Below are 27,491 nucleotides of genomic sequence, written 5' to 3' on the forward strand. Positions count from 1 at the left end.
ACTACATGTACGACAAGGGCTCTACGTTTATAAGGTCACATCAAAAAGATCCGTGATTCTCACTACTAAATGTCGAGCATTTGGCGAAGGAGCAATCGTTACCAATTTTAACGTCTTAGGTTTGACGCATGAACGGTGCTTGAACTCACGACCTCCCGGTTACGAAGCGAACGCTCTACCATTGAGCTACTGCGACCGGTCGGGGGGGGGGGGTTGTTAGTAGTGTCCATAATGATAATTTTAAATGTAATAATAACTTATAATAATTATCATTATATATATATATATATATATATATATATATATATATATATATATATATATATAAAAGCACAAAAACCCCAATCTGATTAAAATAAGATCTTTGATCCGCTCCGTTATTGTTATGTCGCTACACAAAGATCTGAAGACATCCCGTGTGGGGTCACGTCGGTGTCAACTTTGGTTTGGCCAATCAAATCGTCACTGCTTACATCTTTGGATGTAAAAGTAAATAACGGTAAGCCTCGAAAAGTTCCGAATGTTTAAACTTCCGAATGAAAAAAAAAACATGGCAGCGCCAGTTGGAACACATGGGAGTACTCGGACTACCCCACGAAAAGTCTATCCTCTGGGGAACATTTGCCTTATCTGTGGGTTTTCATTTGTGAGCAAATCTGTTGACACTGATGGCAACATTAAAATCAACAAATACCTGGACAAAAAACTCCGACTTTCCACGGACCGAATGAAAGTTTTGAAAGATGTGTGCGGAATTTCGGATAGTGTGGTATATCCAACTGACACAGGTGTGTGTCAGAAGTGTTTCAGAAGTACCGAAAGAGTATTAAAACTGGAAAAGGAAGCAGCAACTATGAGGGAATCTTTTAAAGCATCTGTTCAACTCACACTGCAAAGGTCAGTCACATTTAAATAACCCTGCTCACTTTAGAAAGTCGATAAATACCCCCGTGACCTTTTTTTCCCCAACTTCAAAATGGCAAGCCAAACTCGTTGATAGAATACAACTCACTAGGTTCATATACGTTTATAACTGCATATTTAATCGATTTTAAATCAATAAGTATCAAAGTCTTAAGTAAGTGTGTGTGTTGAAGGGGGGAATCACTTTCATGCAGATTTTGTTCAACATATTATTGCCATAAAGATATTTCATTTGTTTCAATATGTGTGGCTTTAATAATAAAAAAAAATCTTGATCTTATGATTTACCTTCAATCTCATATAGGTTTAATGTTTGTGTGCCTTCCCCCTCTAAAAGATTCATAGAAAAGAGAGAAATAAGGAGCCCATTTAAAGAAAATACAGATGTGAAGAGGGTTCGACCAGATGATCCACTGTTAGTACCTATCAGAAGGGTAATGCCCGTGAAGCTGGTACAACTCCAGCCTGCCAGCGCTAATGTAATTGTGAACAAAGCACGGCGCTCTCTTGGTGGGGACTTTTTGAAACAGGTAACGACTGGATATTGCACTCGATTTCTATGCAAAGGCAGTGTGCTGGTGTATAATGCAAAGGATTAATACAATTTGACATGCCAATCAGATTAGTATTAAGTTCTTTGGTCGTCTCCAATTTATTGTTGATTACGCTTAGTGAGTGTAAGGTATAGGATATATCAACAATTATGATTACAATCATATGTACATGAATGTGGCTGAAACACTTGTATGCTATATTAATCATAATTCTGTTGCCACCTGCTGCCTTCATTCCTACTACTGCTGAAAAGATTATGAATTACCCCTGCTAGTTGATAAAAGTTTTCAAAAACTTTGAACACACATAACTTCATAAATTGCAGACCACAAGTAACTGAATATCTTTGAATACATTTTAGGAGAAAATAACTGATAAACATGAAAATGTTTATAAAAATGGAGAAGTTGAGGTACAGTGTAGTGAAAAGGTTGAGCTTGACCATAATGTTACAAAATAAGGCTAAGAATAATAATTGTTGTGTTTCTGCTAACATCTAAGACAAAATAAGGGTAGGTAGTTAGGTGATTGGGACTTAAGAATCAGTGAATATCTTTGAAAACAAATTAAAATTGTTTTTGCATACTCAAAGAAACAATGTGATCAACAACTCCTTGCAGGTTAACATTATGAACACAAGGGACTTAATTTTCACTATTGTTGCAACTTGGTAAGCTGTAATAAATATATTAATTACATGATCATCTGTAATAAGTATTAGCTCCAAAACAATGTATATTCAATAATCTCTTAAACAATTTGTTAACTGTACCAGGTAGGAAGTATCATTCATTAGGTCGATCAGGTTAGCGGAAACACTTTAGTTTTTATTTTAAGCCTAAGCTGGTCAGATATTTTTTGCATCACTGATCTAGCTATTTATGATAATCATGATAATGTTAAAGAATCAGTGATTTGATTAAACTGACCAGTTGAACTGTTGATTGTTATTTCTAATACATTATGTTTTGCATGTTACATTGGCACAGGTATGCCATATTTATTAATTGAATTTGTCTTTAGAAAGATTAATGTTTATCTTCAAGTCAGACTTAAAATCTGAAAATGAGATAATTCAGAAATAGTTACAATTAAGGCTCAAAAGAATTGATGTTCGGATGATCTGGGGTCTGTATAGTATGTATTTGGTCTAGTGGTTTGTCACAAGCATGCACCATTGGGGCTTGTTAATTTGAATACTTGTCAGAATTCCTCAATAATTAGGCTAGTAAATCAGATGTCCAAGTGACTTAGGTGGACTATTGTCGTTGTCCGTTAAACATTTTACATTTTAAATTTTTTCTTGAAAACCACTAGGCAAATTGATTTGTTGCCATTTTTGGTATGAAGTTTCTTTAGGGTAAGAGGAATGTAAACTGATAAATTTATTATCTTAGCTTCTCCAAGGCCTCATGGGTTGTGCCAAAACTTATTTCCTCCCACACAGAAAAACCAAATGCATCTATAGGTAAGATGTCCTTGAAGCCATTTACCAAAATTGTGGAATTCATGGCCCTTTGGTATGAAAGGGGTTCAGTCTCCTAGGTGGGGTCAATATGGCCATATAGTACTGTAAAGATATATTAAATCTTAGAGAATCTTTTTCTTTAGTCAGAAGTGTGAGAAAAAATAAATGCATGGCTATGATGTCCATGAAGATCGCTACCCATATTGTGAAAATCATTGGCCCTGGGTTACGAGTTTAAGCCCTTGGGTAGAGCAATGTAGCTCTGAGCCTCTCTAGCGAAAATGTATTAAATCTTTTTCAATGTATGGGCGTTAGTACTCATGTGACCGTTAAAGCCTGTGGGTCTCTCGCTTAAATTTTTGTTTTATTTTGCATGACTTTATAGTTTTGTTCTTTATTTTATTTTTTGCTTTGTTGACAGATATCAACACCGTTGAATGACCTTCAGTATGTATTCAGTATTTGTCTAAACTTGATTATTGTCCATATTAAACTGATAGAAAACATGTAAATATTGATCATGTTGATAGATTTTATATATATAAGCAAATTATGACATTTTTAGGTCACCTGAATTCATTCAGGTGACCTATTGCTATCTGTTTTTGTCCGTCGTCGTTCGTCGTGCGTTAACATTTGAACATTTTCAGCTTCTTCTCTGAAACTCCTGAACCAATTTCAACCAATTTTGGCATATAGCATCTGTGGGTGAAGGGGAACAAAAATTGTGAAATTCGTGGTCCCTGCCCCCCTGGGGCCTGAGGGGTGGGGGCAAAAACGATCAAAATGAGTGTAATTTTAAAAAATCTTCTTCTTTACTCCTGGACATCAAGAAGCCAAACTGTGGGCATAATTATAATGAGCGTTGAGCCCTCTACCAAAATTGTGAAATTCATGGCCCCTGGGGCAGGGGTTCTTGTGTTAGGGTGGGACTCTATTGGTCATATAGTGAAAATGTAGAAATTCTTTGAAAATCTTCTCTGTCTCTGGGTAATAAGTAGACAAACTAATAGCATGGTAATGATGAGCAAGGATGCCTCTTTATACCCCCGCAACAAGTTGTGGGGGGGGGGGTATACTGGAATCGAGTTGTCCGTCCGTCTGTAGATGCAATGGTTTCCGGGATCTAAAGCATTATCCTTTCCACCTACCGTCACCATATCATATATATGGACTACCCATGGGATGAAGATGTTCCCTATCGATTTTGGGGTCAAAAGGTCAAAGGTCAAGCAAACTGGACATCGAAGTAGCAATAGGGTTTCCGGGCTCTAAAGCGTTATCCTTTCCACCTACAGTCACCATATCATATATATGGACTACTAATGGAATGAAGATGATCCCTATCGATTTTGGGGTCAAAAGGTCAAAGGTCAAGCGCACTGGGTCAGGGGTTCTGGTATTAGGGTGGGGCCCTATTGATCATATAGTGAAAATGCATTTTATTTCTTTGAAAACCTTCTCCTCTGCTGCTGGGTATTAAGTAGACAAACTAATAGTATGATAATGATGATCAAGGATGCTTCTTTCAAAACTGAAATTTATGGCCCCTGGATCAGGGGTTCTGGTGCAAAGGCGGGGCTGACCACATAGCTATTCAATGTTTCTTCCATCCAAAAGTAAAATTCTTATATTTAAACACAAACCTAATTCAAACATTGGAAGGTTGTTACATGATACTCAGGTGACCTATAAGGCCCCTGGGCCTCTTGTTCATGTAAATATTAAGTTCTCAGCTGTTAATATGGTTAATTTCCTGCTACCATTAAAGTTAATTTCTGTTATATATTTATATTAAAGGTATATGTGCATTATCCAAGTGGAAAAAAGACAGCCCTCATAACTTCTGAACTTCACAAAAGTATTTGCAAAACAATAGTCGGCAGGAGCAATGTTGAACAGACCATTGTAAATCACCTCTGTTCATCTAACCCAGAAGTTGTTACAAATGGAGTGTCAAGAGTAGTTATGAAAGAAGCACAGACTCTTTGTAAGAGGGGGTCAGGATCCATTCTTCAGAGTAAAAACTTTAAAGACTTCTTCCAATTTAAGTGGGAGCAAATGAAAGAGGAACTGCGAAGGAGGTGCCCTACAATTCTTACATTACTATCAGCAGTAGTTAGTGATAAGGAGCTGTCCAGTGAAAGCAAGGGATTCATCCACATTATGGTATCTGCCGCTATTGCATTGCATGGAAGAAACCAGGAAATGTCCTTTTTCCAGTACATGACTGCACTTGTGTTAACTCATGGTGGATGCATTCAAAGGGTATGCTTACTTAGGATATAAACAATGTTATATGTATACTAGATATTCGGGTGGAGATGCAAAACAAATTCCCAGTACTCGATGATTTTTAGCTCACAAAAGTCAGAGGATCAGTTAAGCTTTTCTGATCGCCTGTTATCTGTTGTCTATCAGTCTGAGAACTTTTTTCATTTTGAGCTATCCAGAACTACTGGGCCAATTTCAACCAAACTTGGTACAACTTTCTTCAATGGTCAGGATAATAGGGGTTCACATCGTTAAGGTTTCAAAATATTCTCAGGAACAGCAATTTGTTCCATTCTGACCTAGTGTAAAACATTATTGTACTGCTGTTAAAGTCATGCTACTCAGGTGAAATGATACATGTGTATATTGTTTTACAGGACATTGAACGACTATCAAACATTGGATTGAGTGTCCATCCCAAGACCATCCACAGGAAGTTAGAATCCTGGAAAGAATTGATAGATGTGAAAGTCAAAGAATTACGTGATTCATGGGCTGATAGTGGGAATGTGAAATACCAATTAGTGGGGGACAATTGGGACAAGAATATATTACCATCATACAGGACATCAGACCGAGGAACCCTGTCACTCCATCTCTTCAATGTTATTGCGGTTCAAGATAGAGTCCCACCTTTACCGGAGCTTCCTAAAGAGGAAAGAGAGATGACACAAGCTTGTGAATTTCTACCATCCATTGCTGATCAAAAACAACTGATGAAAGAATTGACATTCTTATTTGCAACCTCCATCATTGAGCATAATCCTCAGCTGCATAGAGTGTTTAACACTATTTATCCAAAGCATTTGGATCATCCTTACAGTCATTACTCTGGACTTAAGACATTCCAAGTAAATATTTACATTCTACAGTACTGAAATTGTAAATTCATGAATATATTTCACCATTAATTTAATTATATGCATGTTTTTAAAGAATTCCACTGATTGACTTATTGAATAATATGAATACCCATGTAACCATTTTTATACATTTGTGTTTCAGTATCCACTTGGATTATATGACTGTAATGAAAACAAGACCCAAGAACTCATTGCTCTTTTGAAGAAGCTATCCAATGACTTCATACCACAAAAGAATGGGGAAATTGTTGAGCCTGTGTTTTTTGGGGGTATGTTTTTAATCACTTACTTACATTATTGTAATGGATAATGATTAAATATTTTTACAAATTCAAACAATTTTATTTTGTGACAAAAGGGTATTGAACCTTATCTAATACACATTAAATGCTGTTTTAACCATTAATGCATGTATTATAGGAGACAGACTAACTGACGAAAGAGTCCAATCAGCTCAAAATGCAATGAAGAATGCTGCAACACCAAAAGAGAAATTGGAAGGGTTTATTTCCAAAATAGAAGATTTTCATAGATTGATGAATTTCTTAGAGGTACTTGTTAAAATTCAATTTTTATTATTTATTGCAATTGGTTGTCGTTTGTCGTCGTTTGTCATGCATTAACAATTGAACATTTTAAAGTTCTTCCTGATAACTACTGTTCCAATTCTTTTTAAATTTGGTATGAAGCATCTTTAGGACAATGGGGACATAAATTGTAAATTTAAGGACTCCTGGGGCCTTAGGGGCGGGGCAAAAGTTGACTAATTTTCAAAAATCTTCTCTTTACACTTGCATATTTTAAGAAATGAAACTAAATGCATAGTGATATAAAGCAGGAAGGCCTCTACCAAAATTGTAATTTTCTGGATCCCTGGGGTAGAGGTTCTGAGTCCAGGGTGGGGTCAAACTTGGTATGTATAGTGTATATGTGCAAAACTTATAAATGATATCCGCTTTAATGCTATTGGTACTAAATTGAAACTAAATGGATATTTAGAATGAGCAAGTAGTCCTTCACCAAAATTGTAAATTTCATGATCCTAGGGAGTAAGAGTTTCGTTTCAAGGTGATGCCAAAATTATTATAATGATTTGAAGGACTTCTTTCAGTTTACTGATACCGTATAAAGTTTAAATGCATATTTAGGAATAGCAGAAAAGGATGTACAAAAAATGGTGAATTTTGCAACCCCAGGGTTTTGACTCTGGGATGGGTCCAAATTAGTCATATCGCTTAATGTTAATAAATATATAGATTATGTAAAGACTTTCATAAGTGTACTCGCTTTTTAGACATTGAAGTTTTAAGAACACATGTTGTTTTAAACTGTTGCTGAATGATAGAATTTAGCTTAGATATTCAGAACAAGAAATGTCTTTTCTAGATTTCATTGCCCACGAGATGAAATAATTTCAGGATGCCGAGTAAATTGCATATTAAAAAAAAAATTAGACAACATATTTTGAAATCAGGCACTTATATCTTTCTTAACCTCTTACAAGTTTGTTTCTCTATGGATGTGGGTATTGGTATGTGTACACCTTAATCAAGATTCAAAATGATTAATCATCATTGTATACATAATGTACTTTTTGTATATATTGCTGACATATACCTCCCATTTTATTAACTTGATTCATTAGATACTTAATCCATCTTATATATGTTATAGGCCATAGCCAAGATGACTTTCAGCACAGATAGTGGACAAGATGCTGGGACTCTCTATTACTACAGGAATCTGCTGAATCATAGAGGTGTGAAGGGTGAAGTTAAGAACTCATATCGCCCATATAAGCTCCTGTGCTACACCGTGTTTGATGCTATTTGTCAGCTCTTTCTCCTTCATCATTTTGACATGACGGATGTTGATTCTAACCTCCCATTTCCAGAGGAATTCCAGGAATTGTCAGACAATGCTAAAGTAGAATGGTTAAACTTGGTGTGCAGTGAAATCTTGCAGACATGGTTCTTTGAAAATGAGAATGACATTTGTAAAGAATTAAGGGATGTGTTAGATGATCCACAGCACTCAGAGAACTACTGGCTTTCGAGAATGCTTGAAAATGAACGTTTGAAGTGTCACTTTTGTGAAGCGACCTATGCATGTGTTGGCTCACTCCAATCCCATGAACAAAAGAAGCATGATGTTCAAATCCCTCCAAAACAGTCAAAATTGAAAGAGAAGAAAAGAGATCAGCTCCAGGATTACTTGGTAATGGTATTCAAGCTTGTCATTCTTCACAAAAACTTGGACACAGCTGTAGATATGGGAGATGGAGAGCGGGCAGTCAGGTCAGCTAAGTATGAACTGCCTCTATATAACAAGACGAACAAAGTCAAATACCTGATAGGATCTGTTCAGCTCACAGCCTTAACATCAAATAGTGGTGTACTCCCAGAAGATCAAAGACAACGGCTAGTTGCAAACAGATTTGTCAATATTCAAGGTGGACAAAATAACAACATTGCCCTTGATGAATACCTTGAAATGGTGAACCGTGACATCAAAGTAGCTTGTACTGGCAATCAGACGAAGGATAGCATCATTCTCCATTCTAAGGAATACCCACATTTAGTCAATTTTGTAAAACATCTCGATGAAATTGCAAATGTTCGTCAAAAGAAGGGCTTTCATCATCTACCTTCGTACCAGAGTGATGTGAAAAAAGTTTTACAGGATTTAATGCAAAATGATATTCTTGTGTATGACCCAAATAGGAAACTTCACTGCAAAAAATTTGTCATTGATAGAAATCCATTCGACAACGCATTTACCAAACTTCCAATTATGATTCATAGGCACAAACCAACTTTGCCATTTTGTCGACTCCGGAATTTGCACATTTGATTTTGCCAGCTTTTCTACGCAGAAACTACAAGGGCGTGCATGTCATAAATATCTGCATAATATCGAAGTTTTAAGAATTTCAAGCAAGTTTATGTCTTGATACTTGGCCTTATATACATTGTATATGTTACTCTCATTGTGTAGTATTGTGCCAAAACAAGTCAAAAAATAGGACCCTGGTTTGTAAGGTCTTACATTGAAATTGATATTGAATTTGATGACTGACTTGATCTTGAGGCAGATGTTCAAAAACCATTTTCTTTCACCATCCATTTGACAGTAATAAACATGTACAATTCTTGCATGTCTTGAGCTTGAATAAAACAAATACATACAGTGACACTAGTTATTCACTTAAATTTATTGGCATGTCGATCGAAGAAACATTTTAAAGATTAAGGGCGAGATTAAAAGTTCAATGTCTGACACATACACCCCCACCCCAATCAAATACCTAGTACTTTTCTTCAAGACATTACAACCCTTTAAAAATAATGATTTAACTCAATTCTTAAGCATAGGTACAATGAATTAAAAAGCAATTAACCTACTTAGTACAACTCTAATGACAGACTGAACATGTTCAATCTTTCTCATAGATCCTGAAAACAGAGCCTCCCCTTTGAATATAGCTTTTCATCCGACATGACCTTTTATATCTCGCCCCTTTCAAGCATGTAATAGAACAAATTTTACCTTGACCACTGGAAAGGAAAAGCAATACTATTAATTTTGATGGGTTTTTTATTCCCCCACCCCCATCAGTTTTTTACGAGAAGTCATTGAAAAGTCAGGCATAACATGAATTTAAGTCGAGTGTGCCATCTAAGAAGTCATTATCTGAACTTCCAAAAGAATCTTCAGCCTCATTACTGTCTGAGTTGGAAATGACACTCTGTTCAAAAAGTCTCTCCAAGGAAAGATATTCACAATTGCCACAACTACAAAGTTTGTGGCACACATCGCAGCATGTATGCTTTTTAACGTCCTGTTCAAGTTCACTTAAATTGGATTCACTCAAAAATTGTTTCATAATGTTTATTCGTCTACAAGTAGGTGAACGTAGGATATCTTTCATGGATTTGTCAAGTCTACGCAGATGATAAGCGTTAAACAAAATAAGGGCAATTGATGACTCCCCATCTCTTCCAATGCGCCCTATTTCTTGCACTAAGTCTACAATATTTTCGGGTATTCCGAACAGAATTACACTGTTGCAATGGGACACATCAATACCCATCCCTAATGCAGTAGTACAAATCACTAATCTGATTTTTGAAGTGTTATTCTGGTCATTTAAGCAATTGACAATTTCAGTTTTTTTGCCAATGGGTGTTTCTGAGTGAAACATTTCAATAAGAGGACTTGTGCCATCCAACTCCTTAATGAGATAAGTGTAAAGTTTAGAAACATCATTAATGCTAGAACAGTACAATAATGTTTTGGGAAAGTCACTCTGCAAATGTTGAATTCCATCCACAAGCCAGGACATTGCCATTTCAAGATCACTGGATACTTTGGATATTGAGTATTTTATGTTAGCTTTATTTGGAGACATAACAATTTCTACTGTGTTTGGTCCAAAAGACAACTGTTTTGAAACTCTTTTCTGAATTTTTACTGTAGATGTTGCACTTAGTGCGATAACACTGGCTTTTGGAAATAAAGATCTTAATTCTCCCACATGCGAAAACCACTTCCTAAATGCTTGTTTCTTTAAACCCATTCGGTCTTCACCCCTACATAAAAAAATAAACAATAACCAGGTCAGTGGTTGTGATAAAAACATGAGGAATAGTTTGTTGGAATAATGATATATTTACAATAAGTAAATGAAAAATTTACCATGTTGCAATCGTATGAAATTCATCAATGACTATGTTTTGTACATTCAATTTCTTCATATCTTCTCTCCAAACTGCATTACTTATCAAAGATTCTGGAGATGCATAGATGACATCTATTTCCCCACTGAGTATCTGCCTGTCACTTTCTTCACTTAAACCTGTAAAAATATTTTTTAAAGAATATCCTATTTATTATAATACTATATACCAAAGTTTGCTCAGATTATGTCGACACCCCGTGCAAATATTTGTCGATCCGACACTCAGCACATCAGTGAACAAAACCGGTATCATGGATTACATAAAGCCCTTTACCTTTGTACGCTGCCGATATACCCGGCACAGCTGATATTTTCTTCACCTGGTCCTGCATTAGTGCAACTAAAGGACAGCAGACTAATATCACAGCACTAAATCCGGGGTTCATCTCGCGCATAAGTGGAATGTAGACTTGAAAAGGCAGCGATTTGCCAAAACCAGTTGGCAAAATGGCCATACAGTCTTTGCCTTCAATCATGGCATCCAATATGCTCCGTTGTTCTTTCTTTAAAGCACTAACACCGAAACGTGGTAAAATTTTCTCTAAAGCTGCATCGATTACTTTAATGTCGGCCATTTTTCCTTTCATACCGAATGCATTTTGTAAGAATAGCCCGCGATTGGTTGAAGCAGAAGCATTTCATTGGTCGACCCCAGGTTACCAAAGTTGACACCGACGTGACCCCACACGGAATGTCTTCAGATCTTTGTGTAGCGACATAACAATAACGGAGCGGATCAAAGATCTTATTTTAATCAGATTGCAAAAACCCAAGAACACCCTATTTTCTTATAGTGTCGGATCTGAGAAGATACGTGGCCTTTTCAGTGCTTTTACACACACACACACACACACACACACACACACACATACGTGTAACGCGTGTCAAATGAACACCTTAACTCCCCACCTGCAACTGAACACTTCTACAGTTATTGGTATTTTAGTACGAAAATTTACTATTTGGTACTAAAAACAACATAGAAGACATTGCTGCGGTCGAAATTTGTGAAATATAGTTTTATTCACTCCTTGAATTTTTGCTTATCAAGTGAACACTTTCCTTTACACACTGTCAATTGAACACTTTCCTTTACACACAGGCAATTGAACACTTTTCTTTACACACAGTCAATTGAACACTTTCCTTTACACACAGGCAATTGAACACTTTCCTTTACACACGGTCAATTGAACACTTTCCTTTACACACAGGCAATTGAACACTTTCCTTTACACACAGGGGATTGAACACTTTCTTTTACACACCGTCAATTGAACACTTTCCTTTACACACAGTCAATTGAACACTTTCCTTTACACACAGGCAATTGAACACTCTGAAACACGCGGCCAGTTAAACACTCTGATACACACGGGCAATCAAACACTTTGAAACATCCAAACAATCATTCTCACCACGCTAAATACATAAGGCCAATCTCTAAAACTTACAAAAAAGTGTGAAACGATTACATAAATGGAAATTGGGATGGGATAGACAGGGAATCCACACATTTCGTTGAAATTATCGCCTTAAGAAAATCAACAACAAAAAAAAGGGGGGGGGGGATAGTATTGATTGGATGATTGATTGCTTATATAATTTACGTCCCGTCGAGAATATTTTATTCATATTGAGACGTAACCAGCTTTAAGCGGAGTACCTATCCAATGTATCCATAGGGTTCAAGGTCGTAGCAGTGAGGGTTCTTTGAAATATCGTGCGAACACCTACTACATGTACGACCAGGGATCTACGTTTATAAGGTCACATCTAAAAGATCCGTGATTCTCACTTCTAAATGTCGAGCGTTTGGCGAAGGAGCAATCACTACCAATTTCAACGTCTTAAAATTGGGTTTGCGGATGAACGGTGCTTGAACTCACGACCTCCCGGTTACGAAGCGAACTCTCTACCATTGAGCTACCGCGACCGGTCGGGGGAGGGGTAGTAGTGTCCATAATGATAACTTTAATTGTAATAATAACTTATAATAATTATCATTATATATATATATATATATAATATATATATAAAGCACTAAATAATCACAACTAGGTACTGAAAATTTTCGCCCCAGCCCCGTACGGCACCCACCGCCAAGCAAGATTGTCAAACCAGTGCGTAAGTCCACTCGGCCACAACGACTTCCCTGATATATATATATATATATATATATACTTCTATGATTATAGACTCCCTCGTTTGTCAATACATGCTGTACGGGCCAGACTCGGTAGTAATTCAACCAAAAAGTATGATAAATAAAATCAAAATTCTGTATAATGCAGTGCCTAAAAGATCTAAAACAAGTATTAATAATTATATACATTTTTTGTATTACTTTTAAGTTTTTTGTTGACTTTTGATATAGATAAAAATTAGATATCTTTGTAAAAAAAAAAATGTTACGCGATATCTTAATTCCACTCCAAAAGGTAACATTTTCATGAACATTCTGTGTAAATGTAACTACATAGATGTGGCCTTACAGAAAACTTTAATCAAACGTTGCAAAAACCATAAATTGCTTGAAAATCCGGTGTATAACACCAGTTTATATAACTTCAGAATCAGGATTTGCTCCAGATTCCTTCATATACTGTTACAAAAATATCTACATGTTTATGATATGTACATGGAAATTATGTCAATTTTGACTATCATCTCACTTTGAAATATGAGGACAAAATTGTAATAGAAAACCCCCCAAAATCACGATTTTCCTTCATCTTAGATATTTTTGTTTAGAGATTTCGTGCTTTAGGCACTCATTACGTCCTTCCCTTGGATAATTCCTGGTTTCGCTCCCGCCACATGCCAACAACTAAATATCCGCTAAACGTGTTGGACCCCCCCCCCCCCAAACACGTCTGAAACACACTGAGGACAGGGATGACCAAATTCAAGGGAATATATTACTTTCTGTTTTTGTTCAAAAACTGGACGTGTCCTCTCATGAGTTTTGTAATACAAATTCACCAGGATGATTTTTAAAATCTTAATGTTTTACATAAGCTCAAATAATTGAAGTCCAATAATATCCATGTGGTGGAAATATTGCTTGCAAAAATTAATTTAGAGCTCTGTATGAATGACTTGATTATCTCTTTTAATTCAATAGATCTTTTTAATTATATATACAGGGCTATTTCATAAGTAATTAATGCGCACATCGTTGTTTTGTTTTTAAAAAGAAAGCAACAATTCAATTAAAGAAATCATTCATTCAGTTGTGGATATGTCGAATTAATTAAGGATTATATCTCAATTAGATAATTACTCTCACTAACATAATTATTGCACGCATCAATTTAATTAATGATATCATTAATTCAATAGAAGAGAGCAATAATCCATTTATTGCGCACATTAAGTGATGTTAGCATTAATGAATTATTGCTATCTTCAATTGAATTGTAGCATGCATTAATTCTATTGTTGGTATCATTAAATTATAATTCATTTGAGGAGAGCAACAATTAAATTATTGTGTGCATCAATTCAGCGGAATAATGATATCAATAATTCAATTCAAATGAAGATATCATTAATTATTTGAAGAGATCTTTGATTGCAATGTTGCGTGCATGAAATGAATTAATAATATCTTCAAATAATTAAAGATATCTTCAAATATCTGAGTTTGTTATTTTGGCGCTCCATAGATCTAAAACTATTCCTAGTGGATTCCAGTGCTTTCTGACTCAAGACATCATACCAGTTCTTGCCACAAATGAATCTCACCATACAAGTGATCTAGCCACCTCTCTTTTAATCTCTTCATAGTATTCATATACGTAAGAGGATTTTTCTCCTTGAAAAGGTGATATTTAAAAATTTGTCACTCTTTAAGGAATTTTATGATCCCCTAATAGTATGTACATGTACCATGGTAATTTCTGAACTGTTCGGTGAAAATGTTGACAATCAAGAATCAGTCACTGGTTATCCATGTGAAATTTAGCTATCTCATATGAATAAACTCTTGATTATTTTACTACAATGTACCATATTAACCAATTTCGGAAATAATTCCTTATTTGTCTTAAATTTTAATTTGATATAAAGATCGAGCAAACTGAAACAATAAACCAAAGTTCACATTGAACACCAGTGAGGCAATCATATACAAATATCAAATTCATATATTATAGAATTCATTAAGATATTTGAATTATTCTAATCTTTTAATGTTTCATGGCAGCAATGAAAACAGCAGGTCTTTTATTCTCAGTCATATATTTTATTATATAACAGGGGATATTACATGTACAATTAGTAAATATATATACATCATATATGTAATTGCATGTGCGAGAAAAATGTATACATACATACATAAGTAATTCAACCACAGACATATCCATAAATTTACATTTAATACATTGAATGAATTGAATATGTCCTTTGATTAAATAATCAACAAAGATGGATCCATATGATAATACATGTATTTGTAAAAGAAAAAAAGGAGTTCCATTTCTCATACAAATGATATAGGTAGAAATATCAAAATCAACAAGAGGCCCATGGGCCACATCGCTCACCTGAGTCATCTTGGCCCTGCTGTTTTGATTTTTAAATGCTATTTTATCAATCTTTATTCTCATGAATAATGTGACCCAAACCTAGCTCTAAAGAACACAACATTACTAAAATGAAATCATATAAGACAAAGATATGACTAGCATGATATTGCTGTTCTGGATAAGACCAAGGTAAAAAGTCGTAGGTCTTGGTATGATATGAAAGACCTTGCCATAAGTAATCAATATACAAAACATAAATGCCCTATCTAAAATAGTCCTGGATATACTTAATACGTTATACTTTCTTAAAAGTATGTCAAACTCAGAGTTCAGGGTCACAAGGTCAAATAACATAATATGATTGATTGTTTTAACTGTTTTCCGCCACACTCAACAATTTTTCAGTTATCTGGTGGTGCCCAGTTTTTATTGGTGGAAGAGAGAACCCAGATACAATGTACCTGGGAAGAGACCACCGACCTTCCGAGAGTAAACTGGGAAACTTTCTCAATTACCGGTGCGAGCAGGATTCAAACCCGCGCCAACCAGAGGTGAGAGGCTCCTCAACAAGATGAAAGGTTTTATCATAAGAAATTCATAATATATAATATATATGAAAGATCTACCTTAAACACAATGTAGTTCAGGACATACTGAATAGGTCAGATTTGTTTTGCCATAAAAATTGTATATACAAGATATGAAAGCCCTAGCTTAAATAGTTCAAGAGATATCTTTAAAGAATTTTCCTTTATATCAGCTAGCATATAAAACTTTGACCCCCTATTGTTACCACACCATAACTCCCGGGGAAATGATTTTAACAAACTTGAATATGCACTATGTCAAGAAGGTTTAATGTAAATTTGTGTGCTTCATACTAAATTTGAAAAGAATTCCGTTATTTGAATCGTAGATTGATCGCTGTGCGGTATCTTCATCTTCCAGTTATAGAATTTAGTTAAAAATGTTCAATTGTTAATGTCGACGGACTACAACAGATGCAGATCAATAGCAATATGTCATCTGAGTTTACTCAAGTGACCTAAAATTGTATAATTTTTCTAAAGCTTTTGAAAATTGATAATGCTATAAAAGCCTAGTCTGATCCCTTACACCCCATTTCAATAGTTAAGCGTAAAAACAGACTGGTGGGGATGGGGACCAAACTTAAGAAAGCTGTGAGATTAGTTCAATATTCAAACCTACAGTATTTGAATAATAAGTATTTAACCCAACTGGGATGATTTCATCCTAAATATTTCACTAAAAATATTTGTGAGGATATTAGTTCACACAGACATTATGTTTCAAAATGAGTATGAGTATGGAAATGAACTGGGGTTCAAATTGACTGGCTACTTAACATGGCTACATCAACAAAGAAATTGAAATCACTTGAAGCTGTTTTGGGGTTATATGTGGGTTTAGAAAATATTTGAAAGTATGTTTGGAAACAAGTATAGTGGGAAAATATGTTGGGAATTATTTAATATTAAATTCATGAGACAGCGATGCAGGAATGCAGTGATAGAGGGACTTAAACATGCACTTTTTTTCTCTGCCATAAATTGAAGTTTTTTTTATAAGGGGTTCATCTGAAGCTCTCTTTTCAAAGAGCTACGGTTCTGCATCTAGTTTTTGAGGAGAAGATTTTAAAAGATTTTCCTTGTATATATTTCACATGTAAAACTTAAATCCCCTATTGTGACCCCCACCCTACCCCTGTGAGCTTTTTACAAACTTGAATATGCACTATATATGAATGTAAAACTTTGATTCTCTATTGTGACCCCACCCTACCCCCAGAGACCATGATTTGCACAAAACAGGAACCTTTCATGTGAATTCAACTTTCCTGGTCCAGTGGTTCTTGAAAAGGTTTTTTAAATGACTCCACCCTATTTTTGCATTTCCATGATTATTTCCTTTTTGAAGGGTGCATGACCCTTTATATGAACAAACTTGAATACCCTTTATCTATTGATGATGCATACCAAGTTTGATTGAAACTGGCCCAGTGGTTCACTCTGGAGAAGAAAATGAAAATGTGAAAAGTTTATAAACAGACAGACGACAGGCAAAGGTGATCAGAAAAGCTCACTTGAGCCTTTGGCTCAGGTGAGCCAAAAAAGTATACAAACATGTTTAATGTTAAACTTGTTTGTTTTATTGCTAAACAGCTCCATTGCCAGCATCTACCCTTACTGAGCTTCCAGTGTCAGACCTTGATATCAATCATCATCACTCATTTTGACTATCCAGGCCAAATTAATCTTTTTGCAAGGGTGAGGCCTGGCTGTCCTGTCGAGGTTGAAGTTTGTACTTCCACACTTGGCGACCCAGTGGATTGATCCTATCCAATCCTGTAAACTCTAGGTCTTGTTCTAGGATCTCATCCCATGTCAGCTTTGGTCTACCTATGAAGTTCTTTTCTGTTGATAACGATGCATAACATTCTGACAAATCTGCAAAAATATTTAGAGAAGTGATTAGTAAAAGGTCTTCATAGAAATAGCAATAAATGTATAAATAGATAAAAATCATAATTTCTATTTCTACAAAGTAAGTGTTTATCAAATGATCAGCTGTAAATTACCTAGGCTGTGTCAAGCTGAATGAGCTAGTTTGTGCAGAACGAACAAAAATTACACCAAACACAGCGACACCTTTTGGAAATTTTATTTTTACAAACTTGAATCTGCACTACAGAGCTGTATGTCAGGAAGCTTTCATGTAAATGTAAACTGCTCTGGCCTAATGGTTCTTGAAAATTCTCTATACTTATTTGAATGTAAAACTTTGATCTCCTATTGTGGCCTCGGCCAACCTTCCCTGGGAGGCATGATTATGACAAACTTGAATCTGCACTATTTCAGGAAGCCTTTACGTAAATTTGTATTTTACTGGCCTTGTTATTTTCCTACTTCTTGTGAAGATTTTCCCTATATATTTGTACATATAAAACTTTGATCACCTAGTGTGGCCCTATTCTACTCCAGGGGGTCATGATTTGAACAAACTTCAATCTACACTTGTCCGGAAGCTTTCATGTAACTTTCACATCATCTGGCCCAGTGGTTCTTTAGAAGAAGATTTTTAAATGACCCCACCCTATTTTTGCAATTTTGTAATTAGATCTTCCCTTTGAAAGGGGGTGTGGCCCTTTATTTGAACAAACTTGAAAGCCCTTCACCAAGGATGCTTTTTGTCAAGTTACGTTGAAATTGGCCCAGTGGTTCTTGAGAAGAAGTCAGAAATGTGAAAGTTTACAGACAGACGGACAACAGGGAAAAAGAATGTTCAACTTCAGTGTTACATGAAAATGTACTTCAAAATCACTCAACAACAATTATAATATTGCTGTATGGAAATTTTCTGTCCAAAGAAAACAATGTAAAAAAAAAAATGATGTAATCTACACTCTACAGCAACATGTGAGAATAATGAACGTGAAATATATATTCTGAAAAAAAAAAAACAAGAGATGTTTGTAAAACACATATGCCCCCCATGGTGCAAAATTGAAAAGGGTTATACACACACCTCATTTAATTGATAGTATTATCATCAATTCAAAATATTGAGCAGACAATATCTTCCTATGTCAAGAGTGAATTGACCATGTGACCTAAAATTCAATAGGGGTCATCTACTCCTTATGCTGTACCAGTGTACCAAGTTTGGTACGTGTCAATCAAACAAATAATTCTTAAAATATAGGATACAATATATTACTATGTCCAGTTCAACTTTTGACTTTTGACCTCAAAATCAATATGGGTCATCCTCTCCTAAAGATGTACCAGTGTACTAAGTTTGATGTCTGTCAGGTAAAAGGGTTATCAAGATATTGAGTGGACAGTATATTACTATGTCCAGTTTGACCCTTGACCTTTGACCATGTGACCTTAAAATCAATAGGAGTCATCTTCTCCTGAATATACACCAGTGTACTATTTAAAGTTTGATGTCTGTCAAGCAAAGGGTTCTGAAGATATTGAGCAGACAGTATATTCCAATGTCCAGGTTGACCCTTGATCTTTAAACATGTGACCTCAAAATCAATAGGGATCATCTTCTCCTGAAGATGTACCAGTGTACCCAGTTTGATGTCTGTCAAGCAAAGGGTTCTCAAGATATTGAACGGACAGTATATTCCTATGTCCAGTTTGACCCTTGACCTTTGCTCATGTGACCTCAAAATCATTAAGGGTCATCTTCTCCTGAAGATGTACCAGTGTAACAAGTTTGATGTCTGTCAGGCAAAGGGTTCTCAAGATATTAAATGGACAATATATTCCTATGTCCAGTGTGACCCTTGACCTTTGACCATGTGACCTCAAAATCAATAGGGGTCATCTTCTCCTGAAGACGTACTGGTGTACCAAGTTTGATGTCTGTCAAGCAAAGGGTTCTCAAGATATTGAACGGACAATATATTCCTATGTCCAGTGTGACCTTTGACTGTGTGACCTCAAAATCAATAGGGGTCATCTTCTCCTGAAGACATATCAGTGTACTAAGTTTGATGTCTGTCAAGAAAAGGGTTCTCAATATATTGAACGGACAGTATATTCCTATGTCCAGTTGACCCTTGACCTTTGACCACGTGACCTCAAAATCAATAGGGGTCATCTTCTCCTGAAGACGTACTAGTGTACCAAGTTTGATATCTGTCAAGCAAAGGGTTCTCAAGATATTGAACGGACAGTATATTCCTATGTCCAGTTTGACCCTTGACCTTTGACCATGTGACCTCAAAATCAATAGGGGTCATCTTCTTCTGAAGATGTACTGGTGTACCAAGTTTGATGTCTGTCAAGCAAAGGGTTCTCTAGACATTGAATGGTCAGTATATTCCCATGCGCAGTTTGACCCTTGACCTTTGACCATATGACCTTAAAATCAATAGGGGTCATCTACTTCTTAGGATGTACCAGTGTGCCAAGTTTGATGTCTTTCAAGCAAAGGGTTCTCAAGATATTGAGCGGACATTATATTCCTATGTCCAGAGTAGATTGACCCTTGACCTTTGACCTTTTGACCTGAAAAACAATAAGGATCCTCTTCTACTCATAACTAACCAGGGTTTGACACTAAGGCACGTCCGACCGACCGAGTCTACTAAATGATAGGTCCGGTCGGGTAAAATGTCAATTTACTAGTCCGACTGGTCATGTTGATAAAATAAACAAGAAACTTTATTTTAAACCATAAGATATCTTATTTTTAACTTTAAAAAATAACTGTAAAGAGTTTGCGAGCAATTTTGAACCGCGTGATGACAAAATCTCTATTTTTAGTTCGAATACATAGTCGCTGTCGGAAGTGATGTTTTACGACATTTACTCTTTGTTAATGGGTGTAAAGTTATATTTCGGATAAATATATATAAACTGAATTTATTTTCATTTGAAAAAAACCCCAGTTTATTTTAATTGAATATAAGAAAGTGTCTATCACAGGGATCGAAATTAACTTTTTTCACCACTAGCAAATTTTAGCTAGTGGATTATTTTCCAACTAGCAAAATTGAGCTTTTACTAGCATTTTTCAATCGATTACTGTTTTACATGAATTTAAGAAAACAAGCATGTCTCTTTATCAAAATTTTGGGAAAATCTTTTAAAATCTCCTTTAAAGTGCAATAATAAAAATAAGATTGCGAATTCTTTCATTTAAAATTCAATGAATTATCAGACAACATACATGGTGCGGGTCATATGGTACACTTGTGCGGCGTACTCGCTGTCCAGAGATCTACCACCTATTAACAGCATCATGTGGATTGAAATCTTGAAGACTGTTTGCGCCAATTTAAACTATATGTTCAAAACTTTTGGAAATTTCATCTAAAAAAATTCTAGTTGAAAAGAAAACCCCGCGAACTCGAAGTGTTTGACTATAGAGTACAGAAGGACACCGCGTGAAATGGTGACACACTGTCATGTGTTGTTTTATATAGACACGGACGAGATCAATATGCTTGCTATTTAAATCAGACGTCTCTGAGACATCCAAAGTGTGTATGAAGTAGGCCATCGACTGAGATGACCTTGGCCTTAGTTATTTATTCGATCCACGTTTACTTTTTCAATACTTGTATATTCATTCTGTAAATAGTTTCTATGCACAAGACAAGATTATTGTAAACTTCAAAGTACAGCCAATAAACCGAGGAAATCCGGGAAAAAGATTGGGGTTTTTTCACTCGCAAAAAGTTGCGATCACTTGTGATTTTTTACTTGCAAATTCAATTTTTAACTCGCATTTAGCGAGTATTTCCCCTTAATTTCGTTGCCTGTATCAAATGAATAAATTAAATCGTAAATAGCCATTTTTCGTTGTTGACACATGTGCGGGAATGTCTCGACTTCTCGTCATCAAGGAAGGATGTTCCGAGAAAAAAAAAGGAGTAGATTGGGAAGTTTGAAAATAAAAGCACCAAATTGAATGACGAGACTAAAGATGTTTTTGAGACAATTAAGTATGTTTTAGTTTAAACTTAACGTTTGTCATTTGAATTAAGTACTTAAATATGGAGAAACCATCAGGGTTTCTTTTCTCTGGAAAGTTGGTCAGGGCTAGTGGATGTAAGGTCAGGTCTAGTAAATATTATTTGAAGTAGCCCGACTGGTCTAGTGCTCAAGAAAGTAAATGTCAAACCCTGCTAACCCACATATGAAATATCATTATCATCAAGTGAATGGTTCTCAAGATATTGAGCGGACAACACATGGTCTACAGACCGACCGACAGACAGGTGCAAAACAATATGCCCCCTCTTTTTCTAAGGGGGGCATAAAAATAAACTCCAACCACCTGTCCATTTTTATTTCCAAACAAAGATGAAAATCTAAAAAATAATTTTATGACTAGGCCAAAATAAAAAATGTGTTTGTTTCAGGTCGCTTGCCCGACCCTAAATATATCCACCGACCCTATTAATTTTTTTCAATTTTCCGATTTCAATTCATCGATATACGAACTATTACCCGAAATGCCAAGACATCTATAATTGTAATATTAAAACTCCATCACATACTGTGTATTTTGTCAATTAAACATTGTGCTCTGAACCCATTTTTTATCTGTTAAACACATTATATTACAACTTTAACTATAAAATTTTCATTGATTCGAAGGCACTTATTTATTTTTATAAAAAAAAATATTAAAAAAAAAAAATAAAATAAACCTACCTACCAACCCTTTTTTTAAAATCAGAGGCGACCTAAAACAAACATATTTTTTTTGGCCCTATGTGGCCTAAAATATTTTGTATACTTACTAATTTCAAAACTCGAAAGGAAATGTTATCCATGTGAAGCCATCTTGCTCTGTTCATCCTCTGGGTAAGACAATTAATTCTTTGATTTTGCAGTTTGTGTCATGACTACACCATGATATCTTCTAATCTCGTCATACTATCAGAAAGTAATTTTGGCAGTTGGCAAGTGTATCAATGGTGTTACTTCTTCATGATCAGATCTTCTATACTGTGTCATATTCAGCATAAAGTAACAATTAAGGGCTATCATCTAGTTCTGAGGTACTGAGGAAGGGCTGTTTTTCTCAACACATAGCCTTTCTTCTGGTATTCTTAGGGATACTTTATTCATCTTTTAATTACATTTCCTTCTTGGAGATTAAAAGTTGAAGACCACTGAAAGAAAAAGAAGTGATTTAATGAATTCCATGTAGTTTATCGAATGTGCTGACCAGAATATTATCTAACTGTAGCCCCCCCCCCCCCAAGCATGCAATGTCATACATGTATCTGAAATCAACACTTATAAAAATTAATTAAAATTAAAATCTTCAAATATACAATCTTGTTACACATCTCCTATATTTTTCACTTACGATAACTCTGAATTTTTAATAAGTGCGTCCTTTTGTCCACAAACTTTTAATAACCCCTCATAAACAATTTACAAATATGATATCAGAAATAATAATCTAAAAAATTATCCTGTTGTTCATAGATGCATGCCATCAACATTAAGAGTATAACAAATAACAAAAGCTCTCCTGACATTGTGCCATTCTGAAAGAAATGAGGTGCTTATACCCCCAAAGGCAGGGGGGTAACCCAGAATTGTGTCTAGAGAGCGGAATAATATATTTATGGAATTAACCAAAAAATTAGTAATAATTCTTTTTTAGCTATGAATTCATGTTAAATAAAGTGCACCGCCATGGCACATGATACGCCCGTCGCATATTGTTAACAGTATAGATAGTACCCATTAAAACATTTTTTTTTATATCACCTTAATTAAATGTCACAGTGACCTTAAAGTAGGATGCGACACACCTTCTACCTAAGATGCATTAGTTGACCAATTTTGGTGATTCTAGGTCTAATAGTTTTCAAGTTATGAGCCGGACAAGTTTTTGCCATATATGGCCATATCTTCTTAATGAAAAGTCACAGTGACCTGGTTTTAATGTGCGACACACCTTCTACCCAAGATGTATCTACAGACAAAGTTTGATGATTCTAGGCCTTGTAGTATTTAAGTTACGAGTCGGACACGAAAAAGCTAACAGACGGACGGACAGACACGCCATACCATAATACGTCCCGTCTTAAGACGGGCGTATAAAAATTGGTCATGGTAGCTCAGTGGTAACACAGTCTTCGACATTAACTAGTGGCCTGATGCCCGAGGCCAGTAAAATCGGGATCGGGCTTCTTAAAATATTAAACCCTGGAGTCCGATGGGCCTGTAAATGTTTTCTTATATGTTCTGTATATATTACAAATAAAGCGTGAGATTGACTCAGACTAAATGTCATGACTTAGTAGTCAAATTTCGCATAGAAAAATTATCAACCATGCTGCCTTTTCTGAAGTATAGGGAGGGGGCTCGTCCGGGAAATTCAAAACCACCCAAGCGTATTTCACAATCACAACCATCCGATAAAAAAACCAAAAAAAAACTGTCGTACGAGGAGAAAAAAACGAAAATTCATGCCCCATTGGACCGAGGGCAGTGTTCAAAATTAACCATAGACCGAGTATATGTCAAATGGCACTGGTCTATGCCAACTGTAATTGAGATAGACCAAATTGTCTATGCCAATTTTCTAGATTTAAAGCAATAAAGTTATCCAAGAGGGCCTTGCATGGTCAGTCGACGTCTGATAAACATTATGAGAAAAGGATGATATTACAGAAATGGAAAGAAAATACACTTTCTAAGTATATTAGAAGTAAATGAAAATGTTTTAAATTTGTGTTATTATTTTTTCAATGTTGTGGTCTATGCCAATTCGATGAGGTCTAAGTCATCTTATTTTGGCATAGACCTGTGGTCTATACCAAGTTTTAAACCAATTTCGAACACTGCGAGGGTAGGCCTTGGCTAACATTTAAAAAATGTTTTGTACGTGGTGTATACAAAACAGAGTTGAACATGAGCTGCTGATGTATCTGCGAGATTAATCAGTCTATGCGAAAGACATCGGACCGTCGGACCTGACCGATGTGCAGTGCCTCAGGTCCGATGCATCATTTTTTACACCGGATCGGAATGTCAGATGTCTCAATGTCCGGTTTTGAGCTTTACTATCTTGATGCGGAGTTTGTTATAAGTAAAAAAAATAGCACACATCCAAATACGTAAATGAATTGATTAAAACCGCATGGACTGTCTAAAGTATTATACGGGAAGGATTCCTGGAATAGTATTACTAGTATAATAAATAAGATTCCCTTGGTTTTACATTTTCACGTGTTTCACTTTTTTACATTAGGTTTTTCGGTCTGACAAAATTTGGTTCGGTCCGGTGTGTTCATTGATTACACTGGACCGAATGTCCTGTGTGGTCCAAAAACTTTCGCATATACTGGATTAATATGTTCAAAAATAATATAATCCTTTTAATGTCAGTTGTTCTTTAACTATGATCATCTTGACCTGTATTTTCCTACAGTAAAAGAACTGTGCATAGAGTAGAATCAGCAAATAACAAGAGATCAAATTAGAAAATAAACATTTTGGGCCTGCAAAATATTGTTCGGGCTTGCACAATTATTATACTGGGAGGCCCGAAGGGCCTGTGCTTTACAAAGTTTTTCGTGAAGACTGGTAACAGGATCAAGAAATCATGGTTTCGAGCCATGCTTGTACTTTATTTAGGGTGAAAATGTAGATAGTGAGGTGAATGCTCCATCATCATATTTAGCATTCAAAAGAGAAAGTTGCTGGTCTTTCAGATGAGACCTTTAAACACCACATGCATGCGTCTAAATGTGTGGCACTTCATACTACTGAAATATTCTCTACAGGTATTATACTAAAATCAAACATACACATACATGTATATTCATATATATGTTAAAAATCTTAATTATCATTTTAGAATTTTCTTCTTCTGACAAAATGATGCGCAAGTACATAAATGGAAGCTATGCCACTATATGTCATGACACTGTACAGCTTGATCAGTTGATACATCACATAAACAGTCACAGATGTAAACAATCAAGAAAAACTCAGTACACAACATCACCCCTTAATTTTGAATTGTAGCTGAAGATCATTCTGCCAAGATCAAAATGCAGCTTGGCAATGATTAGCGAGGGTTATATTATTCTTAAAAAGTAGATTGAAATCAAAAGTTAACTGCCAAAGTTATCAGGAGACAATAATCCATACATGGTTCGAATTTCCTCCACTGCCACCTAAAGTGCACGTGTAAACAACGCGTGTGACATGCACCACACCCCGACAGGCTACATTGTAAACAAGTAAAATGCATTCAGAGTAATAGTTTTACATATGATATTCTGTTTGGTTTATAGTCTTAGTAGCTACATACCTATGTGGTACACCTGTACCATGTGCGTACTGCAAACAGTGCGGCGTAATGTACATTTGCATCCTCGGGGATTTCAACCCGGACAAAGTGGAACATGCCAATCCGAATACATATATATCTTTCGTTTTTATTTTTGCATTTTATTTATTTATCTATTTATGTCATGGCGTTGGGAAAAAAACTTCAAAGTAGGGAGACAGATGAAAAGGGGGATACGGTCCAATCATCCAAAAAAAAAGTCCCGTGTGGAGGGGTGGGGGTGGGGTTGATTCCTAGGGACTTGGCGCATATCTATTTGTTTTTAAATGTGAAATTCTATCCAAAATCAATATGAATTTTTAGTATACAGAGTACATTAACTGCAAAGATTAAATTTTAGAAAAAACCCCAAACAGTTCACGTACTAGATATATCACTTTCATCATCGGAATTTTCAGTAACTCGGGTACTCTGTCGCTTGTACATAACACGATCGGTATGAAACACCATTTAATCAGTCTATCTAATAAAAAACTCATTGTTAATATGCAAAAATTTTCTTTCAACCATGTTTACTTACCACAGATGGGCCAACTTCTTTCCCTGGAAAACTCCATTATGATGACATCACAAATTACGTCATTCAAAACAGAGCATGCGCACTTCGAAAGTGTGTAAGCCATGCTCGCAAGGAAAAAAGATGGACGAGTGCTAAATCTTTACACACCTGTTACACACATCTCATAAATCCTGTTAAGTAAACACTTCAGGATTTTGATGGTAGATGAACTATTTAATGATTTTATGCTGATTTTTATAAAAATCCAACTGAACACCACCATTTTCGTGTTCCTTTGACCGACCCCGTGTTGATTTACACGTGTGCCTTCTTATTCACTGGTTCAATTGACAGGGCTTACAAACACACACACACACACACACACACACACACACACACACACACACACACACACACACACACACATATATATATATATATATATATATATATATACTTCTATGATTATGGACTCCCTCGTTTGCCAATGCATGCTGTACGGGCCAGACTCTTTAGTAATTCGACCAAAAAGTATGATAAATAAAATCAAAATTCTGTATAACAGTGACTAAAAGATCTAAAAACAAGTATTCATAATTATATACATTTTTTGTATTACTTCAAATTTTTTGTTGACTTTTGACATAAATACAAATTAGATATCTTTGTAAAGAAATGTTACACGATATCTTAATTCCACTCTAAAAGGGAACATTTTCCTGAATATTCTGTGTATATGCAACTGCATATATGTGGC

The 27,491-nt window shown here is 35.6% G+C and overlaps 2 protein-coding genes and 1 long non-coding RNA gene across 3 annotated transcripts; 1 reads left to right on the top strand and 2 right to left on the bottom strand.

Annotated features, from left to right (window-relative positions):
* Window positions 1–344: 344 nt before the first annotated feature.
* Window positions 345–9,277, top strand: LOC130053078 (uncharacterized). The gene is made up of 7 exons (XM_056159668.1): window positions 345–897; window positions 1,229–1,454; window positions 4,748–5,215; window positions 5,599–6,072; window positions 6,227–6,353; window positions 6,505–6,635; window positions 7,759–9,277. Exons 1-7 carry the CDS (start codon window positions 521–523, stop codon window positions 8,935–8,937), a joined length of 2,982 nt encoding a protein of 993 aa, XP_056015643.1. The 5' UTR covers window positions 345–520; the 3' UTR covers window positions 8,938–9,277.
* A 2-nt stretch (window positions 9,278–9,279) lies between these two features.
* LOC130053079 (ATP-dependent DNA helicase RecQ-like) lies at window positions 9,280–11,553 on the bottom strand. The gene is made up of 3 exons (XM_056159669.1): window positions 11,100–11,553; window positions 10,783–10,942; window positions 9,280–10,676 (listed from the first exon to the last, which is right to left on the bottom strand). Exons 1-3 carry the CDS (start codon window positions 11,410–11,412, stop codon window positions 9,728–9,730), a joined length of 1,422 nt encoding a protein of 473 aa, XP_056015644.1. The 5' UTR covers window positions 11,413–11,553; the 3' UTR covers window positions 9,280–9,727.
* Window positions 11,554–15,053: 3,500 nt separating this feature from the next.
* LOC130053080 (uncharacterized) lies at window positions 15,054–27,142 on the bottom strand. The gene is made up of 2 exons (XR_008801537.1): window positions 22,655–27,142; window positions 15,054–17,828 (listed from the first exon to the last, which is right to left on the bottom strand). It is a non-coding gene; the product is annotated as an uncharacterized LOC130053080 (long non-coding RNA).
* Window positions 27,143–27,491: the final 349 nt, after the last annotated feature.

This window comes from Ostrea edulis, chromosome 3 (assembly GCF_947568905.1).
Source record: "Ostrea edulis chromosome 3, xbOstEdul1.1, whole genome shotgun sequence".
NCBI classification, from domain to species: domain Eukaryota; kingdom Metazoa; phylum Mollusca; class Bivalvia; order Ostreida; family Ostreidae; genus Ostrea; species Ostrea edulis.

Bases quoted from the DNA above. Each gene is read 5' to 3' on its own strand.
- LOC130053078 (XM_056159668.1), top strand. From the start codon at position 521: ATGTTTAAACTTCCGAATGAAAAAAAAAACATGGCAGCGCCAGTTGGA. The intron at 1,455-4,747 runs GTAACGACTGGA...TTTATATTAAAG, and splicing joins GTGGGGACTTTTTGAAACAG to GTATATGTGCATTATCCAAG. The intron at 5,216-5,598 runs GTATGCTTACTT...ATTGTTTTACAG, and splicing joins ATGGTGGATGCATTCAAAGG to GACATTGAACGACTATCAAA.
- LOC130053079 (XM_056159669.1), bottom strand. From the start codon at position 11,412: ATGAAAGGAAAAATGGCCGACATTAAAGTAATCGATGCAGCTTTAGAG. The intron at 10,943-11,099 runs GTAAAGGGCTTT...ATATTTTTACAG, and splicing joins TATATCGGCAGCGTACAAAG to GTTTAAGTGAAGAAAGTGAC. The intron at 10,677-10,782 runs GTAAATTTTTCA...TTTTTTATGTAG, and splicing joins TTTCATACGATTGCAACATG to GGGTGAAGACCGAATGGGTT.